This window comes from Poecilia formosa, unplaced genomic scaffold (assembly GCF_000485575.1).
Source record: "Poecilia formosa unplaced genomic scaffold, Poecilia_formosa-5.1.2 Scaffold8, whole genome shotgun sequence".
NCBI lineage: Eukaryota > Metazoa > Chordata > Actinopteri > Cyprinodontiformes > Poeciliidae > Poecilia > Poecilia formosa.
Window position 1 is genome coordinate 68,263 of NW_006799947.1, and position 18,584 is coordinate 86,846.

Here is an 18,584-nt window from a genome sequence, read left to right on the forward strand (position 1 = left end):
ACATTTGAAATCAGGAAAATAATATTGTGATCTCTTGTGGCCAAATCTATCAATACCTAACTAGTTTTAAAAGTAATTATTCAGTTTCTGACACTGAATAATACAAAATTTATTTTTTTGCTGAAAGTGTTGACATAGGATAGCAATCTCCCAGAGCTCTTTGCGCAGCCTCCGTTTTTACATCTACCCATTAAGGCTACTGGTACACATCGCTGAGCAATTACTCTCAGTTCCAAGGTCATGGTATTTGATTGCGACACTGATGTTGCTCAGAAAAGCAAAATCTTTTCCTTGCAAAATCTTAAGTAATGTTTTTTTTAAGCTGGTTATAGCTCTTTTGATTAGGTGTACAATTTCAAACTGGACTCATTTTGCAGGCTGTGCACCTTAGGGATGCGAAGACATGAAAAGCCCAGTTGGAAATCGGACAGCCACGGGTAATGTGGGAATGGCTTTACATTTCAGAGGTGAGCTGAGGGATGGGCACACCAACTGCTTCCAGGATGCCGTCACATCTAGTACTTTTTCAAGTCCAGCCCTGCCGGAGCATTGTTTAGAAGATAATGAGAACCGATGACAGATCTTCTGCACTGCCTACACTGGCGCCCTGACAATTAAAGCAAACTGCATTATGCCGGGCCAGCGAATTATAAGTCCTGCCAAAATTCATCGGACCAGGCTGGAAACACTGCTAGTGTTTTCTTGGGAGATAATTAGAGAGAACTAGCATGGCTCTTCAGGTGGGACTTTGACCCTGGATTCACCTTGATCATCCTGCCTCAGCCATTGTGTAAAGGAGCCCATTATTCACTGCAGTGGGAAGAAAAACAAACCACAACATAAGGACAGTGTGAATGCTGAGGCACCAGCAATGCCTTTTTACCTCTAATAGGACCACTTTCCACCAGGCTTTTGTCCTGGCTGTCCTCTTCAGTGCTTTGTAGTTCTGTAAGAAAGGAAAGCACACACTGAGAAGCAACGCAAGGGAGAAAGTGAGTCTTGGGCAAAAATTGGTAAGGGGGTCCTTCTTTATATCTGAATGAAAGACTGCATAAAAACTGGCAAAGTAAATAACATGTTCTTTGCAAACATGCTTTCCACAAAAGAACATGCATGTTTGTCTGTATAAAAGAGTCAAAAAAACAAAAGTAAAATAGCAATGAATAAGAGTTTACATCTATGAAGAAGATCAAAGAAACTGTCTATGGAACCTGAATTGAACGATTTCCAGCTTGTTTGGCCTTGACCAGTGGTTGGCTTTTTGTAAGCTCAAAAATCTAGTCCTTTTGGGTGATGCGTTCCATGTCATTCTAACCAAAGCATTCTTCAGTGTGGATGCTGTTACTCAGAGAACGGTACTTAACAGTCGCTCTTCGCTGCATCAGTGAAGAAAGCGGAAGCAGAGACTTATTTAAAAAGAAACTATTTCTATGACTTGTCAAAACATGCCTGAGGTTTGTTGAGGCTGTAATATGGCAATAGAGGGTAAGGCTTTCAGCAGATAACAGGAAGGCTGAAGAAAGTAGAACACTGCTCCATTTTATTTTAAGCTTTTAGCCTCCATCTGTAAGGGAAAATCCTGGATTCCAAACATGATAGATACAGAAAAAGAGAAAAAAAAAAGTATTGTAACAGTTAACAGGAAGGATGAACCAAGGACAGCAACATTGCTGTATTTGACCTTTTTAAGCTTCAGTCTCCATTGTCATGGAACGTGCTGGGTTTGACAATGATTTTTGAAAAAGCCTTTCAAAATCAGGCAGCAAAAGTAACACAGACTGTTAAGTATTAGCATAAATTGAAGTGAGCTTAAAACTCTGCAATAACCTAACCTTACTAAATGGTTAACTACCTGGTAAAATAAAATAATAAAATTAAGATTTATTGTGATAAGTAATGGTTTTTGTAAGTCAAGATGCGTACTTCTGCTGTCTAGTCAATTTTTCCACTTAATTTCAATAAATAATATTTTTGAAAATATGATTAAATTTTGTCTGTCGTCTACAGAATAAGTGCACTGAAGAAGACTATTAGATAATGTGACTATTTATTTACTGATTGTATGTGACATGTACTGCCAGAAAAACTTGGATCATTTTTTAAATAATTATATAATCTCTTTTTTATTGATCTCATAAAAATGACAAAATATAGTCAGAAAATCTTCAGTCTACATTGTCTATTTATAAATAAATGTTAAAGAAAATGCCCTCTAACACACCCAGTGGGACATCACCTCTGCTTCTCATATTAATAACTGATGACCGTTTACTGTGGGAAGGTTGAAATAATTTTTTTTTCTTTACTTTTATTTATTAGTTTCTGGAGAGAAATTTGTGGAAAAGAAAACACCAACAGTTGACAGTGGCATAAGAAGCAGAGTTCAAATCTCGGTTCAATTGGTGCAACCTATAGATCTGATTACATGCAAGAACTTATTAAAATGAATTAAAAGCTCTGATTTTATTTTATTTTTTGTACTAAGTGTATCATTGTTTGCATACAACTGTATTAGAGCTCTCACTGTAAGCATGATGTGCGATATAAATATCTGCAGTTACCTTGGATGTGTTGCGTGTGTACCGATCGGGAGGGCTCCACGTCTGCGTCCGCCAAGGCGGAGGAATTATTGCACAAAGAAGAAGAGTCACTCTCATCCTCTGCTGAGGGGCCCTCCTCACTGGACCGGGAGAGAAGTGCCCTCAGCAACACTTTGGCCTGCGCACAGCACAAATTAAAACCACCTTCTTAATTGTTCTCATTTTGTGAAGGAAGCGTCAAATTGAACTTTGGCCATGGCTGCTCACGCCGAGGTGCAGCCATAATATGTGTTCATACACCAACATCCAATAACCTTAAAGTCCCCTCACTCGTTTAACAAAACAAAACAAAACAAAAAAAAGAGATTATTTCTCACGCCGTTGCGCCTGCTCTCCCCTTCAATCACTTTAGCTTTTCTCACTCCCTCTCTTCTCATCCATGAGATTAGAGAATTTTCTAAAGAATGCAATCACCCTGCCGTTAATGTGCAACACGTTTCAGATATATTTCCTCTTGGTTGAGAGGATCGAGACAAACTACTCTCCTTCCCGCCTCTTCAGCTCATTTTTATCTCTGTGGTGATGAGGATACACAATTAAGAGAAGCTGTTCAGGGAGATGCCACACACAGATTTCCTTTCTCCACACCCAAATCAAATCCTGCCATCATGATCTCTCTTTTGTGATCAAAGGCTGCCTCTCAGCCTTGGACAGCCATTTGGAACTTTAAATGAACGCTAATATGAAGGGGATGATCAGGAGGATTTTGACAGTGACAAAACTTAAGTGCATTGTAATTCGTTATCAGCAGGTCACAGAAAAGATCAACAATGCGAACGCTTTCATTTTTTTTTTTCAGAGGAGGAAACGATGCAAACACACGCCAATCTGACTTTCCCGCGAAAGAAACGGTCTTAATCCTTATCCATAAAATCCCTTTTTTTTTTTTTTAGATTTAGTTAAATGTACCGTGTGTTGAGGGCTTTCGCTCATCCACTGCATTTTAAATATCAATGAATGCAACTGTTAGCACTTGAATATTCAAAGGGCCACTTTGAGTGTGTGCATGCGAGCTGCATGCTCCCATTTGTTGGAGTAGCCAGGCTGCGTGGCAGGACGTGAATGGAAATGTCTGTCTGAGCCCATGTGCAGAGAGTGAGCGGTCGTACGGGAGGACAGAGGGACATAAAGAGAGAGATGGGGGAGTGGAGGGCAGGAGGGAGGAATAGATGGAGCGAGACTCAAAGCAATAAAGGAAGAGAAAGATTTCACTCAGCCTCTTTCTGATGCACTTGGATACAATGATGTAGATGGCTGTACCCCTGTTTCTTTTGTGAGTTCATATTTTCAAGAGGCTCTACAGCCTTCCTCTTTGCCTCTTTCATTGAGTCGGGTGTACTGCAGCAACAAATTGAAGCCACAATAATCCCAGTAATATGAGTCAAAACAAATGAGCAAAACACAAGGGTCCATAGCTGGACAGTGATCGTAAACAATCTCATGTTGATTATGAAAGTTTTCGCACCCCTTGAAACCTTTCCGTATTTGCGCAGCAAACTAATGAAAGAAGGTGCTCCACAGATGAGACCAAACATTAATATTTTGGTGGAAAAGCAAGAATGGAGGCAGCAACATCCCGTCACAGATGACATGTTTTATCATTAATATTTTTTTAAGTGTCGTTTTTGTTTCCAGGTTACAACCTTGAACTACTTTACATTAGTCTATCACAAAAATCCATTCTAAAATACAATGAAACCAGTGGCTTTAGTGTGACAAAATGTGAAAGCATTGTATGAATACTTCTGCAACTTCAGTGTCAGGAAAATGTCAAACAAATAAAAAAGAAAAGAAAGTTTTTAAAAAGTAGATGTTTTTTTTTTTTTAACTGATTCAGCTGATGAGTAAAACCTTAATTAAAAGCAAGTATTGTCTTAATAGTGAACCATTTGAGAGTGATTTGTAATTACTGCTGTGTGAAAAGGCTCTCCATTAAAAAATAATCTCATGAGCAGGAAAACCAAAACTTTCTTCCAAGGGCAAGCAAAACAAAAAAGAAACAGAAGAATAATAACAAGCCATGTCCGCTTGTTAAAAATGGGTGGATGTGTTATTACTGCATGGCTCTCTGTGTGCCCTATGAGAGAGTATGTGTGTCTTTGACGCTACCTGCTGGCTGTAGTCGGCATCACGCTCCAGCAGAAGCGGCGTAAACAGTTGGACCAGGCGCTCAGTGCTGAGGACACGGCTCTCCTTGAGCACAAGGGCGTGCTTGAACCAGCGATCCCACAGCCGAGCCGCATTGGGAGGGAGGCTGGTGCTGTAGTTAAGGTGGGGGGTAGGGCAGCAAGAAAAATGAACAAAAAATGTGCCTTCTTTAGGAAAAAAATGTAAACAAAGATCATGAGCATAAGCGGTCATAAATGTGAGCAAGTTTGACTAGACCAATTACATTTGATAGGTTAATATTTTTGAAGATGTTTTGTGGAAATGATTTTTTTTTTCTGTAACATAACGTCTATAAACAATGTCAGAACTATAGATTATCGATTAATTTCCAGTTAACACTGAATAGACACAGATACCGGTATGACCTCAGGCTGAAAAACAGGATAGTAGGTCGAGGTCAACCAATTGGCATCTCCAGAGGACGACGCTGCTGGATGTGTCTCTTAGAATTGGAGTATATAATAGAAAAGGTCTCAGTGAAATCAATAGGCTAGTGAAGCAGAACATAGATTTGGCTCAGAGTATAACTGCGCATTATCCAAAAGGACTGGAAGTCGCAGATAGGGCATTTTAATTTACTCATGACATTCACCCATGCCGTGTGAGGTGACACCAAAGATGACCTTTCGGGTTTGTGGACAAGGGAGACCGATCAAACTGTAACATGCGATATCTCAGAAACTGCCTTTGGTAGAAATAAAATAAAAGTAAAAAAGAACATACAGCGAACTTTCAGTCTGCAAAGCAGATTTCACCTCTGCTGTGAGAGAATGCTTTTAGTAAAGAAAACTATTGAACTCCAGCTATTATAGCAATAATGATTTGGATGTCTGTTTTAAAGCTATTATAAACTGAAGAACCTTTGTCTATTTCATTTTTAAAAAATAATAATAATAAATAAATAATCTTATTAATATAAATTAGTCAAAATTTTAGCTAGCAAGCTAAGAGATTGAAAACAGTTTTGCACAATTGTCATTGTAAATGCATAATTCAAACAATAACAAAAACCCATTGTTGAGACAAAATAATTCAGCACTACTGCAACAATTAACAAAATTCAAACAGAAATGCCTCTTATCACTTTTGAGGCACCATGATAGTAAAAAAAAAAAAAACACCCACTGACGCTTACCTTATTTCATTAGGCTGATGCGCTCTCACCAGCTCCTCTGGTAGGACGCAGCCCTTCTCCGTGCTCCATGACAACCTCCGAAGCTCATGAAGGACGACAGTTCCACATGCTTCAAGGTCCTCGTCAATCAAGCCCGCGCCATCGTCACAAAGGCTGCCCGATATATAGAAAGCGGTCAGCTATTGCCATGGCGCCCTGAGGTGAGCCCCAGGCCAGCATTGCGGAGAACGCATCGAAGACAAACAAACATCCTAAACGAGCATAATCATAAACATCAGCGCGACTAAACATTATGAGGGTCGTGACACCAAACGGTCGCACAACAGACGGAGGTAAGTACACACTATGTAGTTAGACAGCCCTGTTCTGGTGCAACATTTATTCTTTTATGCTTTACGACAGGAGCAGCAATTATGGTAAATGATTCATGCTATGAAGTATAAAAACCTTATGAAAAAGAAGCTCTGTCTAATGAAACACATTCCCTGTCCTCTATCTCTATGACTCCCAATAACAATCGAGCCGGGGTGGTTACTATAACAATCCCATGCGTTTGAAAAACCCCTCAGAAATAAAGACGCACGCCTGATGGTGATGACACTTCATCTAATGTGAGAGCCCTCAGCAGAAGGATAATATGTTTTTCTCGTCTGCTCAAACTGCTCCACAGCTATTAAATAAATTTACATGGCTTTCCATTTAGACAGGGGGAGATAAGATTGTAAAGTTTGAAGAAAGACAGGAAGGATGTACCTGATAATCCTATTGAGTTGTCTCCCATCTATTGAGGAATCTCTGTACACGTGGCTCTGCTCGCCGTGGAGTCGCCCTTCGATGCTGTCTAGCAGATTAAAGAGTCCTTCCAGGGAGAGGCTAAAAAAAAAAAAAAAAAAAAAAAACATTGCAAATATTGTGATGAAAGGAAATAAAAAGTGGAGGTCATATAATCGATTTGGTTTGAAATTGTAAAAGGAAACAAAAAAAATAAAAGGATGCCATTTGATCCAAAAATCTGACATATTTTTTTATTTTTTTTCCAGGCAAAGACCACCGGAGAATCCGGCCATCAAAACGTGACGGCAACAATGCAGGATTTCAACACTTCACTGTCTGTTGATGGTGCCACATGTAATAACAGGTTGCACAGAAAAGCTCTGACACCTGGCACTCAAAAAGGAGAACTTCTGTCTGCTGCTGTAGTAAAACGCAGGCTCAATCCTGTCCAGTTAAATTACTTATGCAGAAAATAAGTAACGTAGTATTAACCAGAGTGAATTTATAAACACAGTAAAAGCTCACAGAAAAAAATAAATAAATAAAAATCCTAAAAGAAAAATAGAGGGGAGTCTGGGTGATTTCTTTTGGTTGAAGATTTAAACTTTAATCTGGCCTAGTGAGGCTATGAAATGAGAAATGGATCCCTAATTCATGGGGATATGCAGAATTCATCTCTTTCTTGTGCATTAAGCTCTGGGTGGCCCTCATTGAATTCTCCCAGAAACCCCAACAGAGACATTCTGAGCCGCCATCCTTTAAAGAGAGGCCGGAGAGAGTTTATGACAGTCTGTAATAGGCTCTCGGGTTAAGGGTCAGCAGACAATTGCTCCCCCTTTTTTTCCGCAGATTGTTTCCTGGTAACATTCTGAAAGAATAGGCAAAACATGTGTCTTAGGTGTGCCACAAGTTGTTCAACTTTATTATTATAGAAAACATCTCGGAAATTAGTGAATTTTCTGCAAATAGTCCACGTGTATATCTTTACTTTGTATGCTGCTGCTGTTCACAGGATGTTTTAACTAGGTGGAAGAGGTCAGCAGTAATACTGTACAACACACAGTTCTGACTTGGGTGATTTTTTACCACACAGAATTGGTCCCGAAATTGAGTGATTAGTGTCAGGAGGAAGCACACTGCTCGCACAGATGGCAAAAATAACTCAACCAAACTGACAAATACAGCCACAAATAGTCCCAACACAGCTGTGGCTTTAAATATTGTCCATGTTCCACAATAAGACGATAATTCAAGAGACAGACTCTGTTATTTATCTTCTTATTGTGTCCTGGTCTGACAGCTTATGCAAACAGTATGGGAGGTTCTGGTTGCTTTACTGTGTTGGGCAGATTTTATCAACAAATGAGAGCGAATGGGAAATCACATCTGTTACAGGGACAAGCAGGACTAGAGGGAGAGAAAATAGAAAATGGCCAGAGAATCAGAGAAACAACAATGCCAGTCACAACAAAAATAGCAAACAAATGAGAAAAGTAAAAAACAATATTAAGCATGGATCTGTTAGCAGTACTGAGGTATTGAAAGGTTTTTAAAAGTTCTGGTTTCAAAGTACCAAAAAGTTCCATTAGGTTACATTGAAAACACTGAAGTGTCCTGAATTTTCTCCAGTTGCATGAGAAAGACTTATAATTTTTTAGTCCCAGAATGACCTTTGTGGTGTTAAACCTAAATGTTTTTTTTTTTGTTTTTTTAATGATATAGGCAATATGGCTCACTACCCTGGGTGGCATAGTGTCTGGGGCGGCACAAGCACCCAACAAACAGCAAAAAAAAATATGAATTTGCCTGGAAGATTTGAAAGAAAGATTCAACCAGGCTGACACTCATGGAAAATCACCACCAGTATCTAATAAGCAGACAGCAGTTTGCAGAGGGACAAAAAGGTTTAATGGAATGCAGTGCTTATTATACATTATATAGTGTATATACATGTATGTCTGAATATACACAGTACAATACATGCAGTATATTCCTTCCTTTACCTTGCATGCTCCTACAACGACATTGTAATTACATAAGAATTAATTATAACTAATTCTGTACTGCTAACATGATGTACTGCTCTTTAATTTGGACTAAAGGCGCTTGGCAGTACCAAAAAGCCTCGAGCCATTGTGCAGTTAGGTGAAACTGTATTTGTGAGGCGGACACACTGGGGCCATTATGAGAAGAAACCCAGACAATATTTCAGTCTCTCTCAGTCTGTCCGGGCTGGAGGAAGAAAATATAATGGGATAATCTAATGAATTGCTTGGGACTGGGGTTTGAATAGAAGGAGCGATATAAACTCTAACCTTAAGGGAGAGGGAAAGAGAGGCAGACGATAGACGCTGGATGTTCTCTGAGCTTTACATCAAAGCCTCTGGTTCTTTCCTCAGACACAGAAGCTCTCTGTGTTAACAATGGTGGCAGCAGCCCCCACCGTCGTCTCTCCATTGCAGGCTAACTGCAACTCCTCTTAGGGTCACAGCATAAAAAGTATGCTAGACCACACATAAATGTGCCTGCTGCATCATTAGGGGGGGAAATATAATCTTTCAAACTCCTTTAGAAATACACAAAGGCTGTACCAACTTTTAAATAATGTGCTTCCAATTAGTGCTCAGAAAGGTTTGTGATATTTATAACAGGTACAGTAAGCAGAGTATAATCTATAATGTAGCATAAGGGGAGAGTGAAGAAAAAAAAAATAAACAAATATGTTTACAAATGCACAAAAATAAAGTGGTTTGTAAAATGCACAAAAGGGCCTGCTTATGTGAAGAGGGGAAAAAGCAGAAGCACTGTGTGCAAAAACATTCACATGGGGTTTTCTGTGACTCCGACTCCATCCAAAGTGATCCTTCAACTCAGAAGCCATCATCACGCTAAGGATTTGTGGCTGTAAGTGCTGTCCACATGCCCACCCTCCAGAACACTCTATGGTGCCACAATTTCCTCCTCCAGTGGGGACTTCCTGAGGTCTCTCAAGCAGAAAATTGCTCTGTTAGAGCATTATCTTGGATTATGGCAATATTGTTGTGGACAGGTCCTGAGCTCTCCCCTCTATAAGATGCATCACTGCCACAACAGCCACTGCTAATGCGAAGCTGCAGACAACACTGTGGCATGGACTGTGACTCCCTCAGCTCCTCTCTGTCAGCCCCAGATTTGATACTTGCAAAGAACTTCACCCACTATCACTAACTGCAATGTGGTTCAGGATGAGCGTGCAGAACATTCTTTTATGCAAGCTTAGCTTAGGTTTTTGGAAAAAGGTTCACTAAGTTGTGCCAATTCTAAAAGGACAATGTACTATAACAGAAGAAAACAGAAAAAATGTGCCGTTGTCAGTTGGTTTTGATTTATTTTGCTGGTTTGATGCAAATAATTATTTAAATAAGAAAAGAGGAGAGTGAATCCTTCCATAAACCAGTCTATGTGAAAATGTCTCTCATGACACAAAAAAGGCATAAAGCCACTGATTAGATTTTTTTGTTCTTTCCCATTTTTCTTTGTGTTTTTATCAAATTGTTCCAAGTGTTTTCTTGTTTACGTACACATTCCTATTTAATTTATTCCTGCTTCCATTTCGTGCCTGTAAACAAACAATTTTGTACCAGTTTTCATATTTTCTATATTTCCGTGTAGTTCAATATTTTTAGGAAATATAGAAGTATACTGCCTACAAAATCCCCTATTTAGGCTTGTTGACTTCTATAAAATATGACAGATTAATACTCCAGATAAGGCTGCACAACATATCATGAATATAGTATTACTGCATCTACATAGTGAATTAATATATGTGTCAAAGTACCATAAGTTCACCCTTTGCATCTCAATAGGATAATTCAGAATGGAGTCTGTACAGAATGCAAACACTTGACACTGATTACAGTAATCAAGGGGTTAAAGGTCACAGTAAAATTTGGAAGCATAAAAGAGAGAATTAAGGAAATGTGAATTTATCACAAGATCACAAGGATTTTCTAACATAACACAGAACGTCTGATGATCAAACAAAAACTTTGACCTTCTACTAATAGATGTTGTTTAACAGAGTCACGTATCCAAATTTTACTTAAAAAAACTGTAAGATAAATTGGAAGCACTTTGTACAGAAGAGTGGGCCCAAATGATGAGAGAGATCAGAGAGATGATGTTTGTGTAAGGAATATGTAGGGACACCACTCAAATGGAAAATACTGAAAATAGAACAAAGTCTTAAGAGTTAAAGTCCAGAAGACACTCACTATCACTGTTCGCCATCCATCATGTCTTGGGGGCCATCAAAAACATAAAGTTCAACCCCTTGTATTTAAACACAACTTGAATGCTATATTAAAAGTTTCTTGTCATGTAGTGTTCATGACTCGATGATTAGCTAAATTCACATCCCTCTTGTGATGTCATCAACCCAAACACAAATAAGGAAGAAATGCAGATTTCTTTCTTCAGTGCAAATCTTATATTTTGTAAAACCCTGAATAGTGGAAATCCATGCAACATTACCCAGAAGTACTTTAGCTGTCGGTGTAGCTTTACAGGTGAAAACAAAACAACATTGGATAGTCTCTTTAAAATTTCAGAAACCAAAACACTTCAAACATACTTTACCTTTTCAAAGTCACCCCCGGTGTTGAGGATTCACCGTTTAACCGCTCTGTGTTCTTAGACTCATCAGAGTGGGGGGATGAATCAGGACGATGCTGTTTGTGATCACCACTTCCTCTGCAAGAGGTATTTCTCTCTGATGCTGCCTCCACTGGTAAATCCTCCTCGAGCTCCGATTGTGTCAAAGAAATTGTCAGGTCACTGGAACTGCTCTCTGACAACTGCACATCTGAGCATGATTCTCCAACACTCTCACATTTTCCTGAATGTAAACAACCCAAACAGTATCACTTGTTTTTTTTTTTTTTAAGAAAAATATAAAAAACTTCAAAGGGCAAAATAAAGTGCTAAAAACTGTTTCTGTGAAGGCAGATAAAAGCTACAACAAGGAAGTAAGGAAGAAATATCACTGCAAACCTGATGTCTCTTGAGCTCCTTTTCTGAAAGTGGTTTCAGGCTTCAAATGGCTAAGACCTCTCTCTTCATCTCCCATTATGAGAGGCTTGCGAGCCACCTCTTGGGAGTCAGTGGGTTCTGCAGCGGGATTCTTAGCCATCGCAGGGTTACCGTTGCCGGGAAATGGATTCTTCTCAGACCTCGTCAAGGTCACCAGAGGTGAAGCTTCTCGTTCATCATCACTTGCAGAAGCCACACAACCAGCTGCCGCTGTTGAGGCGCGAGCAGATGGGAGCAGCCCCGACACTCTTTCATGTTTGTCACTCAAATTACAGCCGTCAGGGGAATCGTTTGAGCTTGAAATGTCATCTGATAAATGCGCTCGCTTACTGGCGGCATCCTCTCCGCCAACTCTGAAGTCCTTCAAAAGGCCACTCGGTAGACGTTCGCACGGCTGAACGCTGCGATTGGGCGATCGCTGCACTGCTTGGTGTGAGTGTACACTTGTGGTGCCAGCTTCGGCATCATAGCCCCTGGAGGTCTGGCGGTCCATAAAAATTTCCACTTGCTTAAAGTTCTTGCTGTTGTCCCACTGTCGCCTTTGCACAGCTTTAATCTGCATTCAGGAAAAGCAGAAAAACATTCATCTGGAGTTTTATTTCTGAAAAGGAAAATGTTATTTAACACATTTAGAAGTGTTTTGGTAAGCTATAATCAAAAGTTAAATTGTTTAAACAATTCAAATAACAAATCCCATACAGTATACAGATTCATATCTGGCAGGACAATATATTTCAACTGCAGTAGAGTAAAAATCTAAAAGGTCAACAATATATTTAGTCTGTTGGATGAACATAAACTCTCCAAAATCCCCAAAGTGAATGTATTTGATTTTAGACGCTGAGTTGTGGGAACATTGTAATGAAGAAAAAGCAAGACATTAAAACCTTCATCTCAAAATTTGGCATGAATCTTACAAAACATGTTTTTTTATATCATAAGACCTACTAAAAAAAAAAACGATGTCGGCTATTTGAGCCATAAGTCCAGGTACTGTAAAGTATATAGAATCAATACTTTGGTTTTGGTTTCCTTTGTATTAATAACTGTTTGGCACTGGAGGAGATCAGAAAGTGGCATTTATGCTGGTATTTTTGGCACAGCATTGGAGAATGTGGCAGCATTAATTCCAGCTCAACTATAAATTAGCTTCTCAACCCTCCACGTTCCATGCAAACTCTTGGGTATTGCTTCAAAATTTTATCTAGGCAGCTTGTTTTTCCCCTTCCACTAAACTTTCCAAGAATAATCCTTGCACACAGCAGTCTGAACAGCCAGATTTTTAGCAATGACGTTTCATGCCTCATCCATGAAAGATGCCAATGACTGTCTGCTGGATAACTATCAAGCCAGGAGTCTTCCGAGTGATTGTGTATTACAATTATAACCAAAATTATCAAAATTACGTTTATTATTGGTGCTATGTAATATTAAAGTTTTCCAAAACACAGAATTTTCCATTACTTGTCAGCCATAATAATGGAAAATGAAAAGGTTTCAAATTCCACACTCTGTGAAATTAATCTCTATATGATTTAAGTAGATTTGCAACTCACATAAACACAATTTAAAATAATACCCTTATTTATTGAGATTCACTTGCTACATGTCGCCAGCCTGATTCATAAGAAATGTAGTTTATTTGGGCAAAGGTTAGAGTTTTATTCTTACTATTTTTTACACTAATGTGTCAGGATCAATGCTTTAACTTTTAATCTTGTGAAAAATCCTTTAGACAAGTTTTGATTCATGTCTGCAATGTCACCAAGAGGGAAGAGAGAGAGAGAGAGAGAAAAGAGCAAAAAAAAAAAGCCTCCCTCCAAACATAACAACAAAAAGCGTAGCTTCTGTTTCTTTTCTGATAAGAGTCTTAAATACCAAACAGTTAGCTGCTTAATAACATTCACTGTAACCCATGCAGCCTGCCCAGCAGATCCACAAAGTAGGTAAAAAAAGAGGAAAAGTTAATTTCTTGGCTGAGTGATTCCATCGGTAGCTGCAGGGCAAAGTAGAAAGTGTTTCACTAAAGTAGCAATTGATTCTTCTATCAATCTGCGGCACGCGTGTGCTCTTCCAAGGAATGTATTAAATATGAAAATCATATCCCGTTATCATCTGTCTCCAGCTTTCAGCCCGGTAAGCTTTCCTTAATGAATGCTGCAGCCTGAGGGACATGCACACTGCCAGCCAATGGCTTGTATGCATAATGGAGTGACGGTACCATTTTGCTCATTACAATATCGACAGGCTGAGGGAGTGGGGGTGGGGGGGGCGCTGCACACAGTTACAAGTGACTGCTCTAGACAGCATGCTCCAAGTTATTGTGAGATGTCTTAGACATTTCATCTAAAAGAGCTTTAACTGCTTTAAGTGAAGGGAGAAAGCAGCTATGGGCTTGAACTACACTGCTTGTGCAGATTCCCCAGCAAGGATTAGACACCTGTGCTATTACAGATACACAGTTTAAACGTAGACTCCTCTACAGATTTACCAGGCATAATGTCTGCTTTCTTCTGTTCTCCTAAATCTGAAAACAGAGCCCCGATAGAGCTGTCTGTAATTTGCATAAAACTTGTAAACATTTTTTTAAATACGAGCATCGAGCACGAGCTAAAAAGAACCAACAAAATAAGCACAAAATATAAAGCAGCAGCACAAAAGCAACAAAATGTAGCATACACAAGAAGCTTGACGGTCTTATCCCAAAAAAAATTAATCGCACCAAAATATGAACAGTTTTTACCTTTGCTGCTTCCAGCTCCTCTGTCTTGCTGCTCGCTTCAGTGAATCTGGAAATCTTTTCTAAGAAGTCAGCCTGTATAAAAAAAAATGTATTAAATAACCAGATACAATATAGAAAAATAAACATATTCACACTGCATTAGAAAAGGAATACCTCCATTAACAGTGCTCAATATTATACGACTACAAAGAACCTAAAGTGGCAACCTTGGAGCAGCAGGCTATCAGTCAAAGCGAGTTTACTCAAGTGAGCGTGCCTGGTGTAGAATAAGATACTCTCCTTAACGTTTATCTGACTGACTGCCTTAATCTAAACTCACACAGTAATTGTATTTCAATCGAACAATAAATCTTGGTTTAGCTCAAACATACACTTTTTTTTTAACATGTTTCTTTATTTTAAAAAGAAAAAACCTTCCCCAATTAGTGTAGGAATATTTCTTTTTTCAGGTGTCATAATCATGGTAATAAAACCATTAATGCAAGAGCGATGCTAAAAATCGCCAAAACAAAAACAAACATATAGGGCTCAAAATCATTCAGAGGAAATAAACCAACTGCTTGAGGGGAGAGAATGACTAAACCTCTGGAGCACTTCAGAGTCTCTATATTGGGCAATTAACTCAGTGAGTCATAATTAGCCAATTTTGTTAATTTGATATTAAGCTGTCAAGCACTGTCATTGAGTTTTAAGTGATAATCTGACTGGCTCATTGTTTTGTCCCTTTTTCATTTGCTTGTGGTGATAAATTGCACTGTTTGAGTGTTTACTTCTCACATCAAGCCACTGCGAGCAATTTCAATGGGCTACTTGTCTACTATGCATTTTCTAAGTAGTAAATGTACAATGTGGCAATTAAGCTAATGTGTGCAAAATGTGTTTGAAGTAATATTTTTCTTTAAGTCATTTGTTTACTGCTTGAGGTGTTTTTTAATCAGATTATGAATAAAATATTTGCTCGGGTTGGGGATTTTGCAGTCTGTTGATAGTGCTTTTATCAAGGGAAAATCTACATAAGCAATCTGAAACTGTGTTAATAAATACATAGCAGTGTCAGTGAATGTAGTACCTTTTGTTGTTGCAGGGGCCCATGGTCAGAACTGTACTCCTTCATGCTAATTTCCATGCACTCCACATCTCTCTTAAGCTGAAGGTTTCTCATTTTCGCTCGTGCTTCCCTGCCACAGATTTCTTTGAGATAGCTGCGCAGTTTGGAACACTTTATCTGCAAGCTGAAGGCAATGGAGAAGTGTTATTCAAGGGAAATATTATCTGAGAGCATTGTCAAAAACTAAGAGGTAGACCTCTCATAAGAAAAGGTTAAGCACAATATGATTTAAATTTGAAGCTTGCTCAGAAGCCTCATATCAACATGAGCTTTGCTGTTTTGACTTGAAATGTGAATATGAATGAGACTGAAAACACCCTGCTAAGGTTCAGACACCATTTATAATACTCTTGCTAAGTTGTTGCTGTCATTGGAATCCCCTCCTTGTGGTTTTGGTCGTTTTGTACGTAACTTTGTCAGGTACAAAATGGAGCTATTCCAATGACATGTTGTCCAGATGCAAATTTTCATAAAGAACAACCTTATATTAGGTACCTTTTGCCTCACACTAACAATGACCTCTTTCTTTGCTTAAATGCCGTTGTTAAAAAAATAATGATTCATAACACGAAGGTAAAACTGTTTCTCACCAAAGGCAAAGACTTAAGCATTTTAAAATTATTTTTAGAACAATAAGAATAAAATCTTTAGAAATCAATTTATACTATTGTTTGATACTTTACTGAACGGCTGTTTTCGTTGCAATGTAGAGATTTCCTCTGGAGAGTGAATAATAATACCATACAGCACACATGTGCAAGCAAATGTGAAAAAATAAATAAATAAACAAAATAATAAAAAAGCAAAAATGAGAAGTTCAAATGTCCACATATTCTTATTTTTGTCAGCTGGTGAAACTTACATTCTTGCATCTGATCTGGAGTAAGCAAACAGCTCCCTCTCCAGCTCCAGTCTGTGCTTCTCACTGCATAAAGGCATGAAACAAGTAAACAAAAGGTATCATTCTGGTCAATTGCCCCTTAGTGAAATAATGACCCCCTCTCATACCCACCCAATTCCATGTTGTCGCCTCCTTACATTCATATTGCGTCTGCAAACAAACCTTTTCCGTCCATATAACTACTTAACCATTGCATATAATTTTGTTTTTTTCTTTTGTAGGAGGTACACTTGCATAAAACACTTAAATGTCATGTGTATTGTACTTTAAACTTTTTACACCTGCCCATTTGCTTTGTACGAATACGGTATAGTAAGTCCGAAACGTCCGGTGGTAAATAGCTCCATTTTGTACCTGACAAAGTTACGTACAAAACGACCAAAACGACAAGGAGGGGATTCCAGCACCCTCAAAGACCTAAATAGCTTAGCACATAAAAGGTATTTCTAGACTAATTATTAAGAGCATTAACGCTATTATTTACAAGCATGCAGTCTCATAAAAAAACACAATAGCTCAATCAATAAACGGAGATTAACTTTGACAAGTATTCAAGTATGAACACAAGAGCAGCTCCTAGGTTTACCTCCGTTAGCTTAAGTTAGCCTCAGAGATAATTAGCCGCTCAAATTCGCCGCATAGCTAGCCCGAGTCGCGCGGCATAAGGACACCACCAGGCGGCAGAGATTACAACTCGAGCCCCTAGTCTACCTCGGCCCGACGCTCCTGGTAAGAAAGAACAGAGAGAAAGCGTACCTTTTATGCATGTTTTGCTGAATAGACGCTATCTTTGCATAGTAGCGGTCCTCGCTGTAAGTCGACCCCGCCATTTTCACCGGCTTTGGAGCCGCGGCAGAGCCGAGACCAGCAAGGGTAGGCACAAGGAGGAGGCAGAGAGAAAGGCGGTTGTGTTTACGGTGGTTACCATGAGAACGACTTCCCAGAAACCTTTGCTGGTAAACACAAAATGCACATGGTCTATTTTTTTTTTTTTCGAATTAACTCTTTGTGCTAGAAACGAAGTGTCTTCTTTTGAGAAATGCATATGCAAGTGCCTAAATGCCATTTCTGATTATCAAGGATTATAACCTGACTTTCTTAAATATCATCCATCAAAAGCCGTTGTCTTTTGTTTGATAAGCGTTCCCTTCTCTGTCAGAAAAAGACTGATGTCTCGTTTTCACAGATAATGGCAGTTTCCTATTATCTTTAGACAGCATCTTGGATCACAGTTTATCACTGACATTTCTCAAAATGTCATGTTTTACCATGTTGATCTTGATGAAGCAAACTTGTTAAAATAAGATAGCACAGCATGTTAAAAACTTGTTACTATTATCATTATACCCTCTCTCTCTCTCTCCATTATGTATTAAATTATGACTTTTCCTTTTTCCTCATAAGTGCCTTTTAGAATTTACAGAAACATAGCCTCAATGATGTGCCAAGAGAAACAAGTACACAAATACACACACACCTTGAAAAGGCATTTTAACATTTTGACAGGTTACCATAAACGTAAGCATATTTTATTGCATATGTGGTAAACCAACAGAATTGTGTTGCCTTACTGTGAAGTAAGATTCAAATCAAAGCCCAATATTGTTCTAAAAATGTTCACAGATAACAATCTGAAAAGTTTGGCATTGATTTGTATTTTGACCCCACACATAGATGCTTTGTCGAGCCAACATTCCGCACAATTACCTCTGGACATCCTTGGGGTGTCTCTCCACTGATTTTAGACATGTTGAGACTGAAATGTCTCACAATTTATTTTAGTGAAATTGCTCGAGCTCAGTCAGATTAAACGAAGAGCATTTGTCTTTAAATTTTGCAAGAGATTCCCAATTTGATATTGGTCAACTTTGACTGAATTGTTCTAACACATAAATGTGCTAAGGTATACAATCCCATTGCAGCTTTGGTTGTGTGTTTTAGTTTGTCATCCTGGTTGAAGGTGTATCTCTCCCCACTTTCAGGTATTTTGTAGCTTCTTATTAGTTTTCTGCCAAGATTGCCCTGAATTTAACTTAGGCCTCTGAGACAGTCCAGCACATAACAGCAGGGTACAAGATGCT

The 18,584-nt window shown here is 38.8% G+C and overlaps 1 protein-coding gene and 1 long non-coding RNA gene across 4 annotated transcripts in view; one reads left to right on the plus strand and one right to left on the minus strand.

The window, feature by feature from the left end:
* Positions 1–311: 311 nt before the first annotated feature.
* LOC103153210 (centrosomal protein kizuna-like) lies at positions 312–17,354 on the minus strand. Of its 3 annotated transcripts, XM_016661627.1 has the most exons (12): positions 17,260–17,354; positions 16,465–16,527; positions 15,564–15,726; positions 14,495–14,566; positions 11,713–12,307; positions 11,299–11,557; positions 6,658–6,777; positions 5,905–6,057; positions 4,710–4,860; positions 2,562–2,718; positions 884–946; positions 312–810 (listed from the first exon to the last, which is right to left on the minus strand). In XM_016661627.1, the coding sequence occupies exons 1-12, from the start codon at positions 17,331–17,333 to the stop codon at positions 770–772; spliced, it is 1,911 nt and encodes a 636-aa protein (XP_016517113.1). In that variant the 5' UTR covers positions 17,334–17,354; the 3' UTR covers positions 312–769. The 3 variants fall into 3 exon arrangements, with proteins under 3 accessions (XP_016517113.1, XP_016517117.1, XP_007574098.1); XM_016661631.1 differs by lacking the exon at positions 16,465–16,527; XM_007574036.2 differs by having other exon boundaries at positions 804–946.
* LOC107833155 (uncharacterized) overlaps positions 16,543–18,584 on the plus strand; it is an 11,664-nt gene continuing 9,622 nt past the window's right edge. The window contains exons 1-2 of the long non-coding RNA XR_001658872.1: positions 16,543–17,232; positions 17,302–17,459. This is a non-coding gene — a long non-coding RNA (uncharacterized LOC107833155). The remainder of the gene's footprint in view (positions 17,233–17,301; positions 17,460–18,584) is intronic.

Bases quoted from the DNA above. Each gene is read 5' to 3' on its own strand.
- LOC103153210 (XM_007574036.2), bottom strand. From the start codon at position 17,333: ATGGCGGGGTCGACTTACAGCGAGGACCGCTACTATGCAAAGATAGCG. The intron at 11,558-11,712 runs GTTTGCAGTGAT...GTTTACATTCAG, and splicing joins AGGAGCTCAAGAGACATCAG to GAAAATGTGAGAGTGTTGGA. The intron at 6,058-6,657 runs GTACATCCTTCC...TATATCGGGCAG, and splicing joins CAACTCAATAGGATTATCAG to CCTTTGTGACGATGGCGCGG.